The 19,083-nt window shown below is 37.8% G+C and overlaps 1 protein-coding gene across 3 annotated transcripts in view; it reads right to left on the reverse strand.

Annotated features, from left to right (window-relative positions):
• SRBD1 (S1 RNA binding domain 1) overlaps positions 1-19,083 on the reverse strand; it is a 227,066-nt gene that overhangs the window by 151,602 nt on the left and 56,381 nt on the right. For all 3 annotated transcript variants that reach the window (XM_023223849.2, XM_023223850.1, XM_023223851.1), the window contains exons 11-14: positions 14,557-14,664; positions 11,996-12,153; positions 8,415-8,505; positions 7,618-7,725 (exon numbers count right to left, since the gene is read on the reverse strand). In XM_023223849.2, coding sequence (XP_023079617.1) covers positions 7,618-7,725; positions 8,415-8,505; positions 11,996-12,153; positions 14,557-14,664 — 465 coding nt within the window. The remainder of the gene's footprint in view (positions 1-7,617; positions 7,726-8,414; positions 8,506-11,995; positions 12,154-14,556; positions 14,665-19,083) is intronic.

Raw genomic sequence — 19,083 nt, forward strand, 5'->3', positions numbered from 1 at the left:
ATAAATGCATGCATAGGTAAAATAACTACAAGAAAATATATAATAACATTAATATGATTCTCTGAGTAGTGACAGTACCAATTATTTTTATTTTCCTCTTGGCATTTTTCTGGACTTTTCAAGATCTCCCTCTTAAGCATCCTTTTTAAAAAAAGAATATTAAATTGCCAGAGGATGAAGGCTGTATCATGTACATGTTTCCACAGGCATAGATACCCTGAGGAAAGAACTAAAAGAAACAAGTAATTCTTAACTCAAAAGTGTAAATTTAGATGATTTAAAAGATCTTTATCTACTTTTCTTTATGGTCTGTCTTTGGTGTCTGAAAATAGCAGATTTTACATTTTAAGAAAATTTAAAATACAAAACCAATATGAGAAATTAGTTACCTGGATTCACCTTTTACTTAAAACAACTAAAATACTAGACCTATCTTCTTAAAGAGATCTGTGAGTTGGCAAGAAAGAAATTTTTTTGCTAAAAAAAAAAAAAAAATGAAGTATATGTAGGAACCTTGATTTCTGAAGCTGACTTTCAGCTGAGGCCATCTGCTGAACCAAGTGTGTTTTATTTTCAAGTTTCATGGCCTCACAGAGCTTCACAGAACCAAAAGAACAAAATACAAAACCCAGGATCCACCTAAGATATAGATGTTAACAAAAGATCCCCTACCTACTCTCACACATGTAAAGCTAGGACTCCAGAGTTAGGTTAAGCTCTCAATGTAAGAATAAAACAAAAATATAACTCACTATACTCTACCCCTAGGAGATCACAATGAAAATGGACTATCCCAAAATCAGTCACAGGCTGATGAAAGCGGGAATTGCTGATGAGAATATGGAACCATAAGCCATCTGTCTGGTCTGTAGCCTAAATTCACACTACCTGGGTGGTGAGAAAAAAACTCAGGTCGAGAATTCAATGTAAGTGATCCCAACTTGGGAGTATCTAAGGGAGTGTAGCAGAAACAAATACAAACCCTCTTTGAAGCAACTTACCATCAATGCAGGCCTAAATGAATTCCCACAAAGTTCCATCAAAATAAAAAGTTTACCATAAAAACTGAACAAAAAAGGAAAGCAAGCATCACAAAGCAGAACCAGCAATTACAGCATATAGCAGAAATAAACTTGCAAGAATTCTAGAATTATCACACAGATTATAAAATCAAAGATTTAACACGGTTTAAAAAGACAGGCTTGAAAATTATAGCCAGGAAAAAACTGTAGGAATCATCAAGCAGATATGAAAAACACAGAACTTCTAGATGAAAAATAAAACTAAAATTAAATGGGCCAGGTGTGGTAGCTCACACCTGTAATCCCAGCACTTTGGGAGGCCATGGCGGATCATGAGGTCAGGAGTTTGAGACCAGCCTGACCAACATAGTGAAACCCTGTCTCTACTAAAAATACAAAAAATAGTTGGGCATGGTGGCAGGCGCCTGTAATCCCAGCTACTTAGGAGACTGAGGCAGGAGAATCACTTGAACCCAGGAGGCGGAAGCTGCAGTGAGCTGAGATTGCGCTCCTGCACTCCAGCCTGGGGCGACAGAGTGAGATTCCATCTTAAAAAAAAAAAAAAAAAAAAATTTGAATGGATGTCAGTTCTCCAAAAATTACAGACTTAATGACTTAAAACTATAAAACCTTGATTTTGCCAAAATTTCTTAAATAGAAAACAAAAAGCAAAAACTATACCAAAAAATTGATAAATTGGACTTTCTCAAAACTAAAATTTTTGCTATCCAAAAGATCCTGTTTAAAAAAAAGTGAAAAGCCACAGACTGGGAAAAAATGTTTACAAAACATACACCTGACAAAGGGCTTAATTCAGAATAAACAAAAAATGCTTATGCAATAATCACAAGGAAAACAATCCATTTTTTTAAATGGGAAGATTTGAACAGACACCTCACCAAAGAAGATACATGGATGGCAAATAAGCAAATGAAGATGCTCATGATCATTAATCACTAGGAAAACGCAGATTAAAACCACAATGAGATATCACTACATATCCACTAGGGCATCTAAATTTAAAAGGCTGACCATACTAAGCACTGACCATAATTTCATAATTCCATTGAGGATATGGAGAAACTAGTGTTACGGAATCCTTAGGGTGTCACTTTTCCAGCCAGACACCTCTGTGGCCAGTGGCGCCTTTGTCTGAGTTTTGCTCAAGCCCCCTGGGCTCATTCCACTCACTCAAGCTGGCAGGCTGTGCTTGGCTGGTGCTACTGGCCCAGATCTCACCCTGCCAAGGGCGAGCCAGGCGTAGTGTGGTGAGCAGTGTGTGAGTGAACACAGGGTCCGGCCACTGTGCACAGGTAGGCGTGCCAGCTGTGGCAGGGCAGGTAGTGCCATGCAAGGCTGTGGCTGGACGAGATGTATCACACACAACAACCACTGCAGACACCCACATCTGGACAAGGGGAACGCAGTGGTGCTTGGAAGGTGGGAGATGCCAGGAACCACAGGGTCCCAAAGAGGGTATCATAGCCCTGGCTTAGGAAGCACATAGGTCTGGGCTCCCCAAAGGGTTGCAGCTAGCTCTTTTCTCCTTTTCAAGGTCTGCAATGTGGCAGGCAGGAGGGCATGTTTCAGCCCTGTTTGTGTTACAGTTCTTTCAGATCCACCATTTGGTGGGACCAGAGTTCTTGTCCCATGTCCAAGAAGAATAAGTTATGTGTCCAACTGGAGGGTGAGCAAGGCGGAGAGGAACTTCATTGAGTGACAGAACAGCTCTCAGAAGACCCAAAGTGGATAGACCCTTTCCGCAGGCAGGTTGTCCCAGTGAGTATCTAGCTCTCAGCAGAGAGGAGACTCATAGTGGGTAGCCCCTTTCTGCAGGCAGGTTATCCCAATGAGCGTCCAGCTCTCAGTGGAGAGAAGATGGGCAGTGGGTAACCCCACTCTGCAGGCAGGTCTCCTGACAAGTGTCCAGCTCTCAGCAAAGAGCAGACCCAAAGCGGGTAGCTCCTTCTCACAGCTGGTAGTCCCAACATCTGTGTCAGTCTGGCTGAGTCCAGGGTTTTTTGGGCTCAGAAGGGAGGAAATGCATGCTGATTAGTCCATGGGTGGCCACGGGCACTGGAAAAAGTACCATAAGTTCTCACTCCAGGCCACAGACTCCACCCAGAAATGGTAGCCCGGCCTCCAGGCTTCACGTAGGCCCTGGCTTGGAGGTGGGGGTTTCACTGAGACCTGCCCCTTGCCGCCCAGGAATGTCTGCCTCCCACCATCAACATGTATCCATGGTGCCTGGGCTGTTTGTGCCAGGGGACACCTGTAGGCCTGTGCCAAGTGCCCTTAGCCATCACCCCACCCCAGCCTCACTCCTGTGTTTGTTGGTGCCCAAAGTCCTGAACAGGCTGAGGCAGGAGGGGCTGGTGTCAGCACTGCCCCAAGTGCATGCACACCTGTCCAGGTCGCAACAGTCCCCAGGCTCAGCCACAACTTTGCTCTGTACTGGAGCAGGTGCTGGGAGCAGGGAGAGACCAGGGAGCTGGAGCAGGCACTTCCAAGCCTTCAGGGGCAACGCAGGCCTCTGAGAGCACAAGGATGCTCAGGTCCAGAGCTGGAGCTGGGCAGCTGCAACTGCACCCAGGAGCATGGGGCTTCTGCCCCACTAACCTGGTAGGAGGTGGGGCTCCCATCACCTACGGAGCATGCAATCCCAGCCACAACTCCCCGCTGCAGCCGGTGTCTTCCCAGCAGCTGCTCCAGATGGGCCGCCACTGCCACTACTAGAATTCTGATACATTGCTGGTGGGAAAGTAAGACAGTACAACCATCTTGGAAAAAGATCTTGGGAAAAAGCTTGGGAAACCATCTTGGGAAAAAGCTTGACAGTTTCTTAAGTTAAACATATACCATATACCACACAACACAGACTTTCCACACCTAGTTATTTACCTAAGAGAAATGACAGCATATATCCATACAGACTTGTAAACGAATGTTCATACTGCTTTACTGGTAGTAGCAAAAAACTAGCAACAACTTTAATATCCATCAACAGGTGATTGAATAATCGTGATACAGCCAAACAATGAATACTGTTCGGTAATAAAAAGAACCACTGGTTTCTGCAACAACGAGGATGAAATCTCAAAATAATCATGCTCCATGAAAGAAGCTAGCAAAAGATTATATACTGTATGATTCCACTATGTATAAATCTAAAAAACACAAACTAATGTATAACTACAAAAGCAAAATAAGTGCCTACTATATGTCAAAAGATTGAAAATTGCAAACCATTCTAGCATATACTTTTAACAAATGACCCATAAAACTGTAGAATTTTTCATGAACATTTTCAACTTGCATTTTTTCATGAACATTTCAACTTCAACTATCACAACTCAGTATGTGATAACTGAGACTTAGCATGGTTATATTCTGCAACTTAACTCCAGTTTAACTTTTTGCTCGTTTGGTAATTAGAATTGGTAGCTTTGGATGGCTTGCCCCATAATATGTGTAAGTATCATGATTCGTAAGGTATTTTAAGGGTAGGGAAAGAAATGAATGTGAGAAAAGATAGATGAATGGGTCAGGTTTCATGGGGTTTATGAATTAGGATACATAGCATGGCATTTGTTAACCTATGGTAGTAGAATGTCGAGGCAAAGAATGTTGGAAGGAACAGATAAGAGGAAATGTGCTGGTAGATATGGCTGGAAAAGGTTTTTCAGGATGAGTGGCTGACAAGATTATAGAAATACCTATCAGATTATCTGTTCAGAAGGTATTAAAAATGACTGCCAGAGAAAGCCTGGAGATTTCAATTTCAATGTAACTTCAGAGTGTAAGATGAGAAAACATACTTTTCTCAAATAGCCACTTTGAATTGGCAAAATGATAACAAAATGAAATTAACCAGCTGATTTCTCTAAAGCACTTGCTATAAATTCCAATTAGATATTTGCATCATTTAAAAACTTCAAAAGCACATAATATTAGCAAAGAAATGCAAAAAGTACTTTAAAAGACTTAATACACTATAAGTAGAGTTAAACAGAACTGCAAAATTGGTTCAACTGTAGAAAATAGCTACTATAATTTACCACACGGGTAGATTTTAAAACCCCACATAATTATAGCAGAAAGGAGAAAACAGATAATAGGAGAAAGACTACCATCCAAAGCAAGTCTTAAATTGCAACAAAACGGTGCTCTTCTGAAAGAAAATGCCTAATGGAGACTATATTCATAAAAGTGCAAAGAAGGGACCAAAGATTCTGGCTAACATGGTGAAAACCCATCTCTACTAAAAACTATAAAAAATTAGCCAGGCGTGGTGGCGGGCGCCTGTAGTCCCAGCTACTTGGGAGGCTGAGGCAGGAGAATGGCGTGAACCTGGGAGGCGGAGCTTGCAGTGAGCTGAGATCGTGCCACTGCACTCCCGCCTGGGTGACACAGCGAGACTCTGTCTCAAAAAAAAAGAAATTTTTTTAATATACTAATGGGGTCTCCCTAATGTCAAAGATTAGCCCACACTTAACATATTTACTAAAAACAGCCTTAAAAATAGGAGATACATAACACATTCCATTTTAAATCTTCACAATGGTCAACGGTGCTAACAGGTAAGTAACATTGCCACAGAAGAAGATGCTAAAGCTAACAGAGGATTAAAAATACATGGCTAATCAGAGGCAGTAGGTGGCAGGCCTGAACCTAGGTCTGTCTCTATAGTCCACATACTTCACATCATACCACAGCACCTATTGTGAGGCTCAACTAAAATGGCATCTAATTCATATCCATTAATAAGACTGAACATCTCATGATACCATGATACATAGATTTATTATTTTACAAAAGTGTTATAGACATTATTACTATCCAGTGATAGATTTTACTATCATCCTTATTGCATCAAGGTGAAAATGAACTTTATGTAGGTTTATTAATTTGCATAAGAAAACACTGCCTCTAATTTCACAGCACTTTTACATACATATAATTTATATTTGTAATAAAAGTACACATATAAATAAACACTCATAAAAAAACATATTGTTTATTAAAGCCTTAGTGTTTTGTTGTAATTTATGTTATCTCACTTTTAATACTGTTAAAAAACCTGTAAGGTAGATATTCTTTTCCCCATTTTAAAAATGAAGGAAAGTGAAGCTAAGAAAGGCTAAGTAACTCTTCAAAACCTGCGTAACTAGTAAATGATTAAAACAAAAGATGAATCCAGATTTGTCTGACCCCACAATTCATCCTTTCCTTTCTAATACTACATACTGCCTAAAGTTCAATAAAGTGATATTCTATAAGCAAATGCAGAAAAAACTGAAGATATCTTCACTACTTAATATTTTTTATGATTTGAAAGTAGTACTTATAACCACTACAAATGTATGCAAGATATTTACATGAAATTAATGTGAACGGGTTAAAAACAATCAGAGAAGGTACCTGAAATAAACTGAACCAGCTACATCAGTGCTTGTATTAGTTTCTCAAAAGGACTGGGTGCACATTTGCAGTTCCCAGAATAGGGAAGATCCACAGTATTTCCCAGGCCAACTTAAATTACAACAAGAGAAAGAGGGAAAAATTCTGCAGTGGATGTTTCAATCTGTTTCCTTCTTGAATCGTGATCCCATGGCACCTATCGTTTGTTCCTGACCTTCTCTTACTCCCCTTGTTACCCTGAGTTTGTTTTTCTGACTGACTCTGACTACACTCTTGGCACTCTCGACTATACTAACTGCCTAGCCCTTCTCTTTTGGCCTATTTACACAAATCCTAGAATTCTTCCTGTGTTAGGTTTTACTTTCTGTTAGTTGTTGATCCTATCAGCCATCTACTCATCAGTCGACTATTCTTTTAGTTATTAGTTTTCTCACTAGCAGTGGGAGATAGCTCTTGAACACTTTCTGTTAAATATCAGCCATTACAACCACCCTCTCTCCTGGAATTAAATCCTTTAGGACTTAATATTCTACTATAGTTTGGAAAAGGTAGACACGACTATTGAGATCCAAAGAGCAAGTAGGGAAACAATGGTGAAAGAAAGCAGAACTACTACAGATGCAGGGACAAGACTAGAGAAATTGGGTCTCTAATCCAAAGCTATTCACAAGTTATCTGTATGGCTATATGAAACAAAAGTTTGTGCCCAAGGGATAAATGACGAAAGAACACTGGAAATACTTTTTAATTCATAATACTTACCTTGGCTCTCAGTTCTGATGGGTAATGATTCATAGGCTTCAAAGCTTTGGGAGAAGAAGGCTAAGTTATCCACAGTCTACTAGCTGCTAGCCTGGTACATCATTCTACTTATTATTCAATAGTTAACTAGAATCCTCACACAATGTATAGCCTAGAAAATCCGATGAAACTGAGCCCTAACGTGCTGCTTCTGTAAGAGGTTTCTGGACTCTGTCCTGCTCTAATCATTCCTATCTCAAATGTCTCCAAGACTCAGACACTTTACATTATCCTGCAAACTTCTCATGAACACCAAGAGGTGATCTGGAGGGCAAAGAAGTACATCTTAAAAAGAGAAGGGAAGATTCATCACAAAAGGAACTTTAAAGTTCCTATGCTTCTCCAAGAAAAGAGACATACGTAACAGCCTTACCAGTAAACAACATCCAGTGGTGCAAAATAATTCTTCATTATCAGGTCAGCAAAGTAAGCTTCTGTTTCTCGGCAGGCAGTTCCATTTCCAATCACCACTGTGCTGCAGCTTCAAGTCAGAAACAGAATGACAAACTGAATTTCCAGGCATGCTTTGAAATCAACCAGAGAAAATGTACAGAATGCACAAATACTATTATATGATGCTCTTATTCTCTCATATATACAAGCAACCTGTGCACTGTTGCACAAGACAAACACAGACTTCTATAGAATAAAAGACACTGCCCTGCATTTGGTATAGGAGGCAGCAAAGAAGTATTTTACTGTTACACTATCTCAAAAAAGTCAGCTTTCTTCGCATCCAGAAGGAACCAAAATTAGACATGAGTAAGTCAACTCTGCAGCAATCTAAGCCACAATAAAATACTATGATTAAATTATATAATACATTGTCAATTTCTGAAACTTCTAACTGCAACCACATCTATTCCTCAGATGGAAAGAAGGGAGGGAGGAAGGGAGGGAGGCAGAAAACTGGAACAGAAGAATGAACTGCTCACATCTGCCCATATTACCTCCTTTATTTGTGAAGGTGGCAAAGGAAGGGTGCAGTGTTTCTCAAGTTTCCACATGCAGAGTTCTCCAGCAATTTGCCCCAGCACTGTTTTACATGGTTCCTTCTCTCTCACAAAGGCACCTCCCTTAATCCCTCCCTCCAAATTAGGGGCTTCAAAGGTATCTCTGGTTGGCTGAGCCAAAATCAAAGATCAATCAAAAGATTACTTATTTTCATACTTGAAATTCAGCAAAAGCCTCTTTATTTTCTCTGCCTCTCGGAAGCCTTGTCCACAATGCAAGTAAACCACATCAGTGTGAAGTATCTGACCTTTAAAAAATGAAAAGAATAAGCCATTTTACAAGAAATTACAAAGTGAAACACATCAATGATTTTATTAAGCAGTAACAGAAAAGAAGACTGGCTTGTTTTTTAAAATGAAGTCTGAATTATTCATATTCACTAAATCAGATTCTTCCTAATCACTCTGAAGTATTGCTCCTTCCAATGTCACAGGCTTCTGTTTGCTACACAAAACTACTATTAATTGGAGAATATGCTAGGATATCTAAAAGAAAAATGGCTTTCACTAACATCTAACATTAATAGTAGTAAAAGCAAACATTAACTGAACTGTTAGTATATGTCAGACACTGTTATGATACTATCCTACTTCTTTTTTTTTGGTTGTAGATATATGACTTTATTTACCTTGTGCATATTTAAGACTTATGAGGTTTTCTATATTGCATTACACAGAAAAATATTTTATTTTTAATTTAAAATATTTATTTTTAACAATTAAATTTAAAATAATTAAAATTATTTTGATTAAACATATTTTTAAAAATTTGAGGATAACTACCTAATGAATAAAAATGAACTAAGAGACTAACTTAGAAGTTAGGAAAAGAACAGCAAAATAATCCCAAAGAAAGCAGAAGAGAGAAAATGTTGCAGTTTAAAGCAAAAATTAACAGAAAAAATACAATAGAAAAGATCAACAAAGTTTAGTTACAAATCACTTAAGACAAAAACATACTTTTAGCAATACCAATCAAGTAAAAGAAAGGATAGAAGATACAAATACAGTAATTATATTAGGAATAAAAAGAAGATATAACTACAGATTGAGCACAGGTTAAAAAGATATCTACTATTATAAACAACTTTATATTAAATTGTGAAAACAGATAATTAGAAATATCTTACCAAAACAGCTTACGAATATAGATGTGTTTGTGACGTTTTTAAAAAAATTATCCTATAAGCAATACAATAACTGAAAACTGATCTAACAACATACCCAAAAGAAAGAATCATAACCAAGTTCCGTTAATCTAAGGAAAGTGTGACTTGACATTTTTTAAAAATCCAGTAATATAATTCATCACAGCAACATAGTAACAGACAAAATATGTTCACATGATATTTTAACAGATGCAAAAAAAAAAAAAAAACACTGATAAAATATATTTCCCACTGGCTGTAAGATGAACAGCATAAAAAGACAACTAAGGATAACAAAAACAAAAAGTCATGACTATATCTAGAACATAGATAAAATATCCCCACAAACCCCCCCCCAAAAAAAAAGCAGGTGGGAACAACGTACTGACAAGACACCTATGCATCAGCATCTGCATGGAAGGAAGCAGAAAGAAACAATGGAATATCTGATGGAACTGAGAACAGGAGAATCCCAAAAATGTCAAAGGCTACTTCCCTGGAAATCACAGCAGTCAGTTTGAGAATGGGAGCTGAAACTGAGGTTCAGTACAAAGGGCGCCCAGTAGTTCTGAAAGGATTAGAAAACACTGATCCCTATGAACTCTTGAAACTAACTAGTAGAAGATACCTTTCAAGACAAAAAAATTCCACACTGAGGAAAAACAATTGGTAATCACATCCAAACTGAGCAAAGTAAAGATAGTAAGAGCAAAGGAAAAAGAAAACCCAGATAAAGGAAAGCAACAGAGAAGCAGATTCCAGAAAGTATAAACTGTCTCTCAATCCACACAAAATTTTTTCTTTTAATGATTTGGAAAAAACAGAAGAGAAAATTTTAGAGCCATACAGTGAGAACAGTTTGCCTGACCCAGCCTCTACTAAAAGTTCAGGCAAACTAATGTATAAGACTAAGCAAAAGAAATGCATGATAGTCAAATTCTACATAGAATGATTTTTTTAAAACAAAAAAATTTTTAAAGGAGTAATACAATGTCCTTACAGAAAGATGTGCCTAATGTATGAGAACAAGCCTCTTAAAAAAAAACATTACAGAAAATAAGAGTAACGTAAATCTGGCTCATGCCTGTAATTCCAGCACTTTGGAAGGCCAAGGCAGGTGATAGCTTGAGCTCAGGATTTCAAGACCAGCCTGGGCAACATGACGAAACTTCGTCTCTACTAAAAACACACACACACACAAAAAAAGCCAGGCATGGTGGTGCGTGCCAGCTACTCATGAGGCTGAGGTGGGAGGATAGCTTGAGCACAGGAAGCAGAGGCTGCAGTGAGCTGAGATCACGCCACTGCGCTCCAGCCTGGGTAACAGAGCAAGACCCTGACTCAGTAAAAATTAAATATATAAAAGAATAACATAAGTCAAACTTAGAAAATCTCAGAAATTAGATGAGATAAACTGGGAATTAATTAGAGATGAAAGAAAAAAAATTTCAGAAATGAAAATCTAAACTAAAAAAATAAAAATAGTAAATGCTAAGAGAAAATAAAACAAGAAGTTAAAAGATCAAAAAATTAGAAATAAAGAAGTTCATAGGGAGCTATAACCTATTTTTTAAAGTATCAAATGGAAATTCTAAAACTGAAAAACCAATCACTTGAACTCAGTAGATGGTTTTAGTAACAAATCAGACAATAGCTGAATAGAGGATTAATTAACTTAGATGATCAACAGAAAATAAACAAAAAGGAGAGAAGAAACTGGAAGGTATAATACGTATGTAATTGGAGTTCCAGAAAGAGATGCTAGGAGCTCCACAAATCCTAAGTGGAATTCATGCAAAAAAGAAAAGACAAGAAAACCCACACATACACACACACTGAAGCACATCATAAGAAAACTGAAAAACACAAAGAGAAAATCTTAGCAGCCAGAGGAAAAAGGCATATGACCTTCAAAGGAACAATAATAAGTTTGGCTGACTTCTCAACAAAAATTACAGTAGTCAAAAACAAAAAAATGACATATTTAAAATACTGAAAGTACTGCCAATCTTGAATTCTACACCAAGCAAAAAATATTCTTCAAAAATGAAGGCAAAACAGAGATGTTTTCAGACAAACTAAAACTAAGACAATGTGTCTCATTAAAAGTAATAGCATAGAGTTCTTTAGGCAGAAAGAAAATAATCTCAAATGGAAGCACAGAAACGCAAAAGAAATGAATATCAGTGAAAATGTAAGTAAATAGGAAAAAAATACTGACTGGGCTAAACAATAAAAATGTCTTTTGGTATTCAAAATATATACAGAATTAAAATGCATCATATACAAATGCATCACAATAATAGAATCTGATGGAAATTAATAGAGTTCAAGTTTGAGCCTAATTAATCCTCAATATCTCTACTGAGGCATAGGAAGCATATAAATGATAGTTGTATATTGACGGGTTTGATGAACAAATGAGAGAAAAATGAAGTTTGATTATCTGGTTCCCAACACCCCCATATGTGAGAAAACCACTTTCTAAGTCTTAAAGATTAACATTATTTCCAAATCCTCATGAAATGTATGAAGTGAAACTTATAACCAACCAAACAACTTTTATATGGAAAACTGCAAGACAACTTACTGGTAGGAGAAATTATAGCCAATTTGCAACCATGTTTATAACCAGGATCCACTCCCATTAAGGTGCGCCCTGGAACAGGGCTTGTTAAAAGGAGCTGACGAAGGTTCCGTCCAAACATCATTACTGATTCCTTCTCTGCATCTGATGTTAGTTTGGCTCTTTAGAAATAGAAGAAAAGGTTTTTCATTCACCCAAATTTTCTTTCAGAAAAGGAGCATTCATTTTGTACAATTATTTCTCAAAGGATAAATTATTATAACAATATAACTTAAGAGAAAAATGTACAAAAATTACATTGACTCTATTTTCACTAATCACAGTAATATATGATAGCACAAGCAATTCTGAAGCAAGTCTTGTAAGTTTATCATACCTACATTACCTCTCTATCTGCTCTCTACTGTATATAAAACCCATGATTATAAATATGTGTATATGTGAGAAAGAGAGTGTACACACATTTGAATGTCACATGGGATGGAAACAAAAGTAGGGACAGTGGGCAGGGAGAAAATACCCCAGACAACGGAAACAGCGTATGTAAAGGCTCACGGCTTATTATAGAAACAGCAAGTAATTTCGTATGCTAAAGTAAAAAGAAACAGCGAGACAGAAGTAGAGGCAAGAAAAAAACAGATCACAAAGGGTCATGCATGTTCTTCTCAAGAGCTTGGATTCTATCCTGGAGACAAACAAGATCAGCTGAAAGAAGTATACAAGCATGAAATCATGAGATGAGAATTTTGAAAGGGCGATTTGTAATATGCACCGGAAAAGACAAGACAGAAGACCAAGATCATCTATGACGCTTGTTCAGTAATCCAGACAAAAAATGATGTCCTCAATTAAAAGTCACCATGGAGATAAAGGGGAGGAAAAATTCAAGTTACAATAAAAGATGGCAAAAGAGATAGCACTTTGTAACTGACAATGTAGAACTGATGACAGAGGTAGATGTGAAAAATGGCACATGGATGAATGATCATGACAGTCATGGGAATAAGATATGCAGAAGTAGGCTATGCATAGTATACAGTCAACCAAATTAAGTGACTGCAAAATAAAATAGTCTAAAAAACAAACCAAGTGGGAGTTTCCTCCTCTTTAATTGTTATTCAGGTAAGTATTCCTATCAGGAGGCATATCTGTAGATAATACCTGCAAACTAACTTATAAACTGAAATAAGTTATATTACTTTACGGGCATTTTAGAAAAAGAAAAAGAAAGTACTCTTGCTTATCTACTGCTAATAGAATTCAGAAAAGGTTTATACATTAAATTATCCCACATCAAACTGTTTACATTAAACCTTAATGAAATTATTCCACATGCAGTGAAGTTACTCAAATCAAAAATATATGCGAAAAATGTCAAAAGTGCCACTAGACATAAGCAACATGAGAAACCAATAAAAAGAAAAACATACAAAAAGAAATTGATATTCTAAATAACAAATTTTCCTTCAGGAAGAACCAAATTCCTAATTTTTAAAGTGTATGCCCTAGCTCTCAAAAGCATGAGATGTTAGACAGCTTGAAATGAAATACAATTCTAAAAGGAACAATATTTTTAGGCTACATCTAGGCTAACATGGATGTAACAAGAGATTAAATGACTTTGGTAAAAATAAATTGGACAACAGGACTATGTGTCTTTTTTAATAGTACCTGCTCATTCCTTGCTCTGAACCAATCTTAACTCAATGGTCAAGTCCAGCAAGAGAGAAACAAGCCCTACATAGGCTGCTAAAAATTCTAGAGAGGTTGGAGGGATGGCTACAAAACTACAGTTCTCAAGTCGCCCTTGCTGAAACTTACAAATAAATGAGAATGAAGACAATCTATAATACTTTGGAAGGAATGTATTAGGGAATGTCTAGTTTCTAAAGATTGGGTACAAAAACAAGGGTTACAGAGAAGCAAGAAAGAGGAGTTTTGCCTCCCTACATTTCTTTTCTTTCCATCTTCTGTCCTCTAAACAATTCTAAACCCCACCTCTTTTGCAGTTTTCATCTTTATTACTTAGTCCTTCTATTAGTCCATTCACATTGCCATTTTAATAATCTCCTAATATTTATCATTGATGATAATTTTTCATCCAAATAACTCCCATTTGGAGTTAAAAACAAAGTAATTGACTCATCATGTACCCTACTGATATTTCCTTATGCTTTCTTTGGCTCTCTTACCTCTAAAAACTGCCTCCAACTAACTTCTCCATTAACTTCTCAGTTTGCCTCTTCCAAGCCAAATTTCTAATCAATAAAACCACTTGTTTAGCTTGGTTGTCAAATTGCAAGACTAGTATCGCAGGATTTCAAGGGGTGCACATTATGTGGTCAAGATTTGAAAAATGTATCATAATTAAGAACTATTTTTATGATCTATGCATGTGAAAGCATCTACAGATTGAAATCAAGCCTTAACTTTAACACTTTGTGATGCAGACTAAATTTTTTCAATTGGTTAATCAATCAACATATATTTGCTACACACTGTAGTGGGACTAGTACCATATAATAATAAGCAGTACACAAAATTAAACAAGACAAGATATATACCTGAATTCTCTACAGAGAAGAGGATAAATAAGGCGTTTAAAGGAATCATTCAGTGAATCACGTAAGATCTTCATTAACTCTGGCCTTGCAAAGCCACGTGGTCTCCACCTGCAAAACAGAAAAGCCCACACTAAAATTGATGCAACAATAAATAAGGCCATAAAAGGGCTCCCAAAAAGAAGGGAGGTGGAATACAGAAGGGGGTAAAACCCTTATTGAAGTCAAAGTAACATAATCCGTGAGGAAAGGCTGTGGTATCTGGAAATTATTACTATGACATCTGGAGTTTTTATTTTAAAAATCCTAGTAACTATCTATGGTCAGATATAAAACAAGGAAAAAACTTCCTCTTCAGTAAAGGGTCTCCAAAGCATTATTAATAATGGCCAAAATCTTAAGATACAAGAAAGGTACCAAAAAATTACTACAACACTGCTACAGACTGAATTGTGTCCCTCCCCAGATCCATACCTTGAAGATGGGGCCTTTGGGGGATAATCAGGTTTAGATGAAATCATAAGGTTGGGGATCTCATGATGGAATTAGTGCCCTGATAAGAAGAGGTAACAGAGAGCTTGCTCTCTCTCTTTCTCAACCATGTGAGGACACAGGAAGAACGCAGCTGTCTACAAACCAGGAGGGAAGCCCTCACCAGAAAATGAATCAGCTGGCATTTTGATCTTGGACTTCTCAGCCTCCAGAAGTATGAGAAAACACATTTCTCTTGTTGAAGCCACATAGTCTATGGTATTTTGTTATGGTAGTCCAAGCTAAGACAGCTACTGTATCCTTTTTTTCCCCTTTCTTTGTCTTTTTCTGAGAGTTAAAATAGACTGAGCAAAGCAGAAATTCTGTTTTAACCCTTGCCTCTTGCCATTTTTGAGTAGCACTTACTCTATTGCTCAGGCCACAGTGCTCTACCAGGCAGCATCTGCATATGTAATGAGGAATATAAATGCCACAGAACCAACTGTTAATGGACACTGGAGAAAGAATAGAAGAGAAAAAGCACAAGCTAAAAGGACAAATGTAGCCTCACTGAAATTGTCCCTATAAACCTTATAAAATTAATCAGGAAAGAAGGGAGGGCTAGAAATGAAAAGAAACCAAGCTGGTAGCACATTCAACATTAATCATGAGGTCAGCTCACTCTCTGACCTGCTTCCTCATAGTTGTTTGGTGCCTACTGTCCTAGAATTACACAGACCCTGTTACTAGATTATAGCTTCCCTTAACTGCTCTATAGGTAACAACTTGAACATTATGAAATGTTAAGTTTTCCATTTGAATACTCTTTCAGGTCCTGTGTACCAAAGAAACCACTGACATCAGCTAGTATGAAAGACCCACCACCAAGAAGCTGACTCACCAAAGAGTACAGTTTCCATATCCTGATGATTTTATCCCCCTCACCCCAACCAATCAACGACCACAATTTTCCGGTTCCTTGCCCTCCATGATCCCCTTTAAAATCCTAGCCCAGGCTGGGCACAGTAACTCACATCTGTAATCCCAGAATATGGCCTCCCAGAGGCCAAAGTGGGAGGATCACCTGGAGTTCAAGACCAGTCTGGGCAACATAGCCAGACCCTGTCTCTACAAAAAATAAAAATTTAGCTGGATGTGGTGGTGTATGCCTGTAGTCCCAGCTACTTAGAAAGCTGAAGCAGGAGGATCGCTTGAGCCCAGGAGGTTCAGGCTGTAGCAAGCCATGATTGCACCACTACACTCCAGCTGAGCAACAGAGACCCTTTCTTAAAAACAAAAACAAAACAAAACAAAAAAAACCCAGCCCAGAACTTTTTGAGGAAATGGATTTCAAGACCTCCTCCCATCTCCTCACTCAGTGCCCTGCAATCATTAAACCCATTTTTTTTTTTTTTTTTTTTTTTTGAGATGGAGTCCCACTCTGTCACCCAGGCTGGAATGCAGTCATGTGATCCTGGCTCACTGCAACCTCCACCTCCCAGGTTCATGCCATTCTCCTGCCTCAGCCTCCTGAGTAGCTGGGACTATAGGTGCCCGCCACCATACCCGGCTAATTTTTTGTTATTGTATTTTTAATAAAGATGGGGTTTCACCATGTTAGCCAGGATGGTCTCAATCTCCTGACCTCGTGATCCACCCACCTCAGCCTCTCAAAGTGCTGGGATTACAAGCGTGAGCTACCTCACCTGGCCCATTAATCTCTTTTCTCTGCTACGAATCCTGCTGTCTTGGTGTATTAGTCTGTTACTGCACAGTGGGCATACAAATCTGTTGGTCCTATGATACTATCTACTCTGTTTCATCCATCTATAGCATCTCTGCCCTTGCCCTCTTGAATGAAAACCATTAACAAAATATTAATTAAAATTACCTTAAGGGTACTCTCATCCCCTTTACTTATCTTAGGCTAGGAAATGAACTAAATTTCACTGAACAAACATTTAAGCACTTACAATATTTTATTCCAAAGATTGCATAATAGCAACTAATTGAATCTCTTCCATAGAAAGTGTCATATAATTTTTAAATTTTAGTGAAAGTGCTTTTAGGCAGGATACATCCTTCCTTCCACCTAAATCCCTGCTGCTCCCTACTGTAACATTTGCCTGAAGGAATTAGGGATACAGAGGAGTAGGATTTCTCTACTCCATTGAAAAAAGGCATGAATTCAACAAACACACCTTTTTTCAATGAAACAAATATTTTAAAAATGTATGGCACAATAAATGTAAAAGTAGAAATAAATGTTAAAGATATGAAGAGCTCAAAAGCAGAAGTGACAGCAAACAGCAGTATAATACACTAGTTAAAAGTATGATCTGTTCTGCTCTATGACTTTTTTTTTTTTTTTTTTTTTTTGAGACAGTTGAGACAGAGTCTCACCTCACTCTGTCACCCAGGCTGGAGTGCAGTGGCACCATCTCGGCTCACTGCAACCTCCACCGCCCAGGTTCAAGCCATTCTGCCTCAGCCTCCAGAGTAGCTGGGACTACAGATGCGCACCACCCCGCCCAGCTAATTTTTGTATTTTTAGTAGAGACAAGGTTTCACCATTTTGTCCAGGCCAGTCTGGAACTGCTGACCTCAAGTGATTTACCTGCTTTGGCCTCCCAAAGTGCTGGGATTATAGGTGTGAGCCACCATGTCTGGCCTTGCTCTACTTTCATGGTGGATTTACTTAAGTATATCTGTGCTACTATTTCTTCATCAGTAACACGGGAGTAATAATAGTTTACTTCATTGAATTGTTGTGAGTTAATATATGCAAGGGACTTATAATGGTGCCAGATACATTCTATGCAAGTCTTGCTGCCGCTGCTATTATTATTAATTTGGGGAATCCAATGTCAAGAAAGACTTCCCAAAAGAAACTTTTTAATGAAAAAGTTTTTTTTCATTTTTTTAATGAATTGTAGTTTACTAAGCAAGAAAAAAGAGTAAGAGCATTCTGGGAAGAAATCATAGCATATGTAAAAGCTCAGAGGCATGAAAAAGCATGGTAAATTGAAGTAACTATAAGGTTAGTGCTTCTAGGAAATAAAGTGGCAAGATCAACAGAAGGGAAGATGAGGGTAGAAAATGTGGCAGTGACTAGATCATAAAGGGTCTTATACACAAAGCTATAGAGTTTGACCAGGTAGGAGAGAGAACACAGTCCTGAATCATGGAACAATATGCTAGACAGTCCTTAGAGGCAGGAAGACTCTAGTGGAGCAATTTTTTTTAACGTATGTATCTGATTTGTCTCCTAGGGGCATTCCCTTTAAGCCACTGCTTGCAGGAAAAAGCCAGAAATCTTAAATATCACCTACCCATACCCTCTCAAACCCCCAGTAGTCTTCTTCAAGTCTCAAGATCCTCCCTTGGCTTGGACTGCTCTCCTCCCCTTCCTGAACAGAGAGCTGTGGGTCTATTTAATACTTGAGGATGCCTTGATTATACCCACTCAGTTGAACTTTAGACCGCCAGACCCAGCCCTGAAAGAGAACAGCTTTTTCATTTCTTACATTATAGCAACTCCTTTTTGCTCCTTACACCAAAACAATTCCTGCCCTTCACCGGCTTCCTGGCATTTATTGAAAGCACTTAGCATAATAAGGGACCTGAAATAGTATAGTGAATTCACAAACCCTGTTACTTAAATCTTTAAACTTAAAGAAAATATGATGGGTTTGCCTTACAGGATGTCATCTCAAAACTTGATTCTTCCTCTAATTCAATAGTTAAATACATCTGAATAAAACTAAGGAAGACTCACTTAAACCAAATTGTACACTGCAAAACACATGCTATGTATGTTGCATACAATGAAACACAAAAATTGAGGTGAGGGATCACAAACTCCTCCAAAGAAATATTCTCTACTTTGGCAAAGAAATATGCTCTCCCCACTTCAGATATGTCAGATAAAGATAGGCTCTCTCCACTGTGCTTTTTTCCACATTTGAAAGAGAGACAGTTTCCCTTAAATCTAGACGAAAAACAGCAGCACAATTTTAGAGAACAAAAATTAACTTATCAAGTCAAAGACACAAAAAT

Source organism: Piliocolobus tephrosceles, chromosome 15, assembly GCF_002776525.5.
Source record: "Piliocolobus tephrosceles isolate RC106 chromosome 15, ASM277652v3, whole genome shotgun sequence".
In the NCBI taxonomy this organism is placed as follows: Eukaryota; Metazoa; Chordata; class Mammalia; order Primates; family Cercopithecidae; genus Piliocolobus; species Piliocolobus tephrosceles.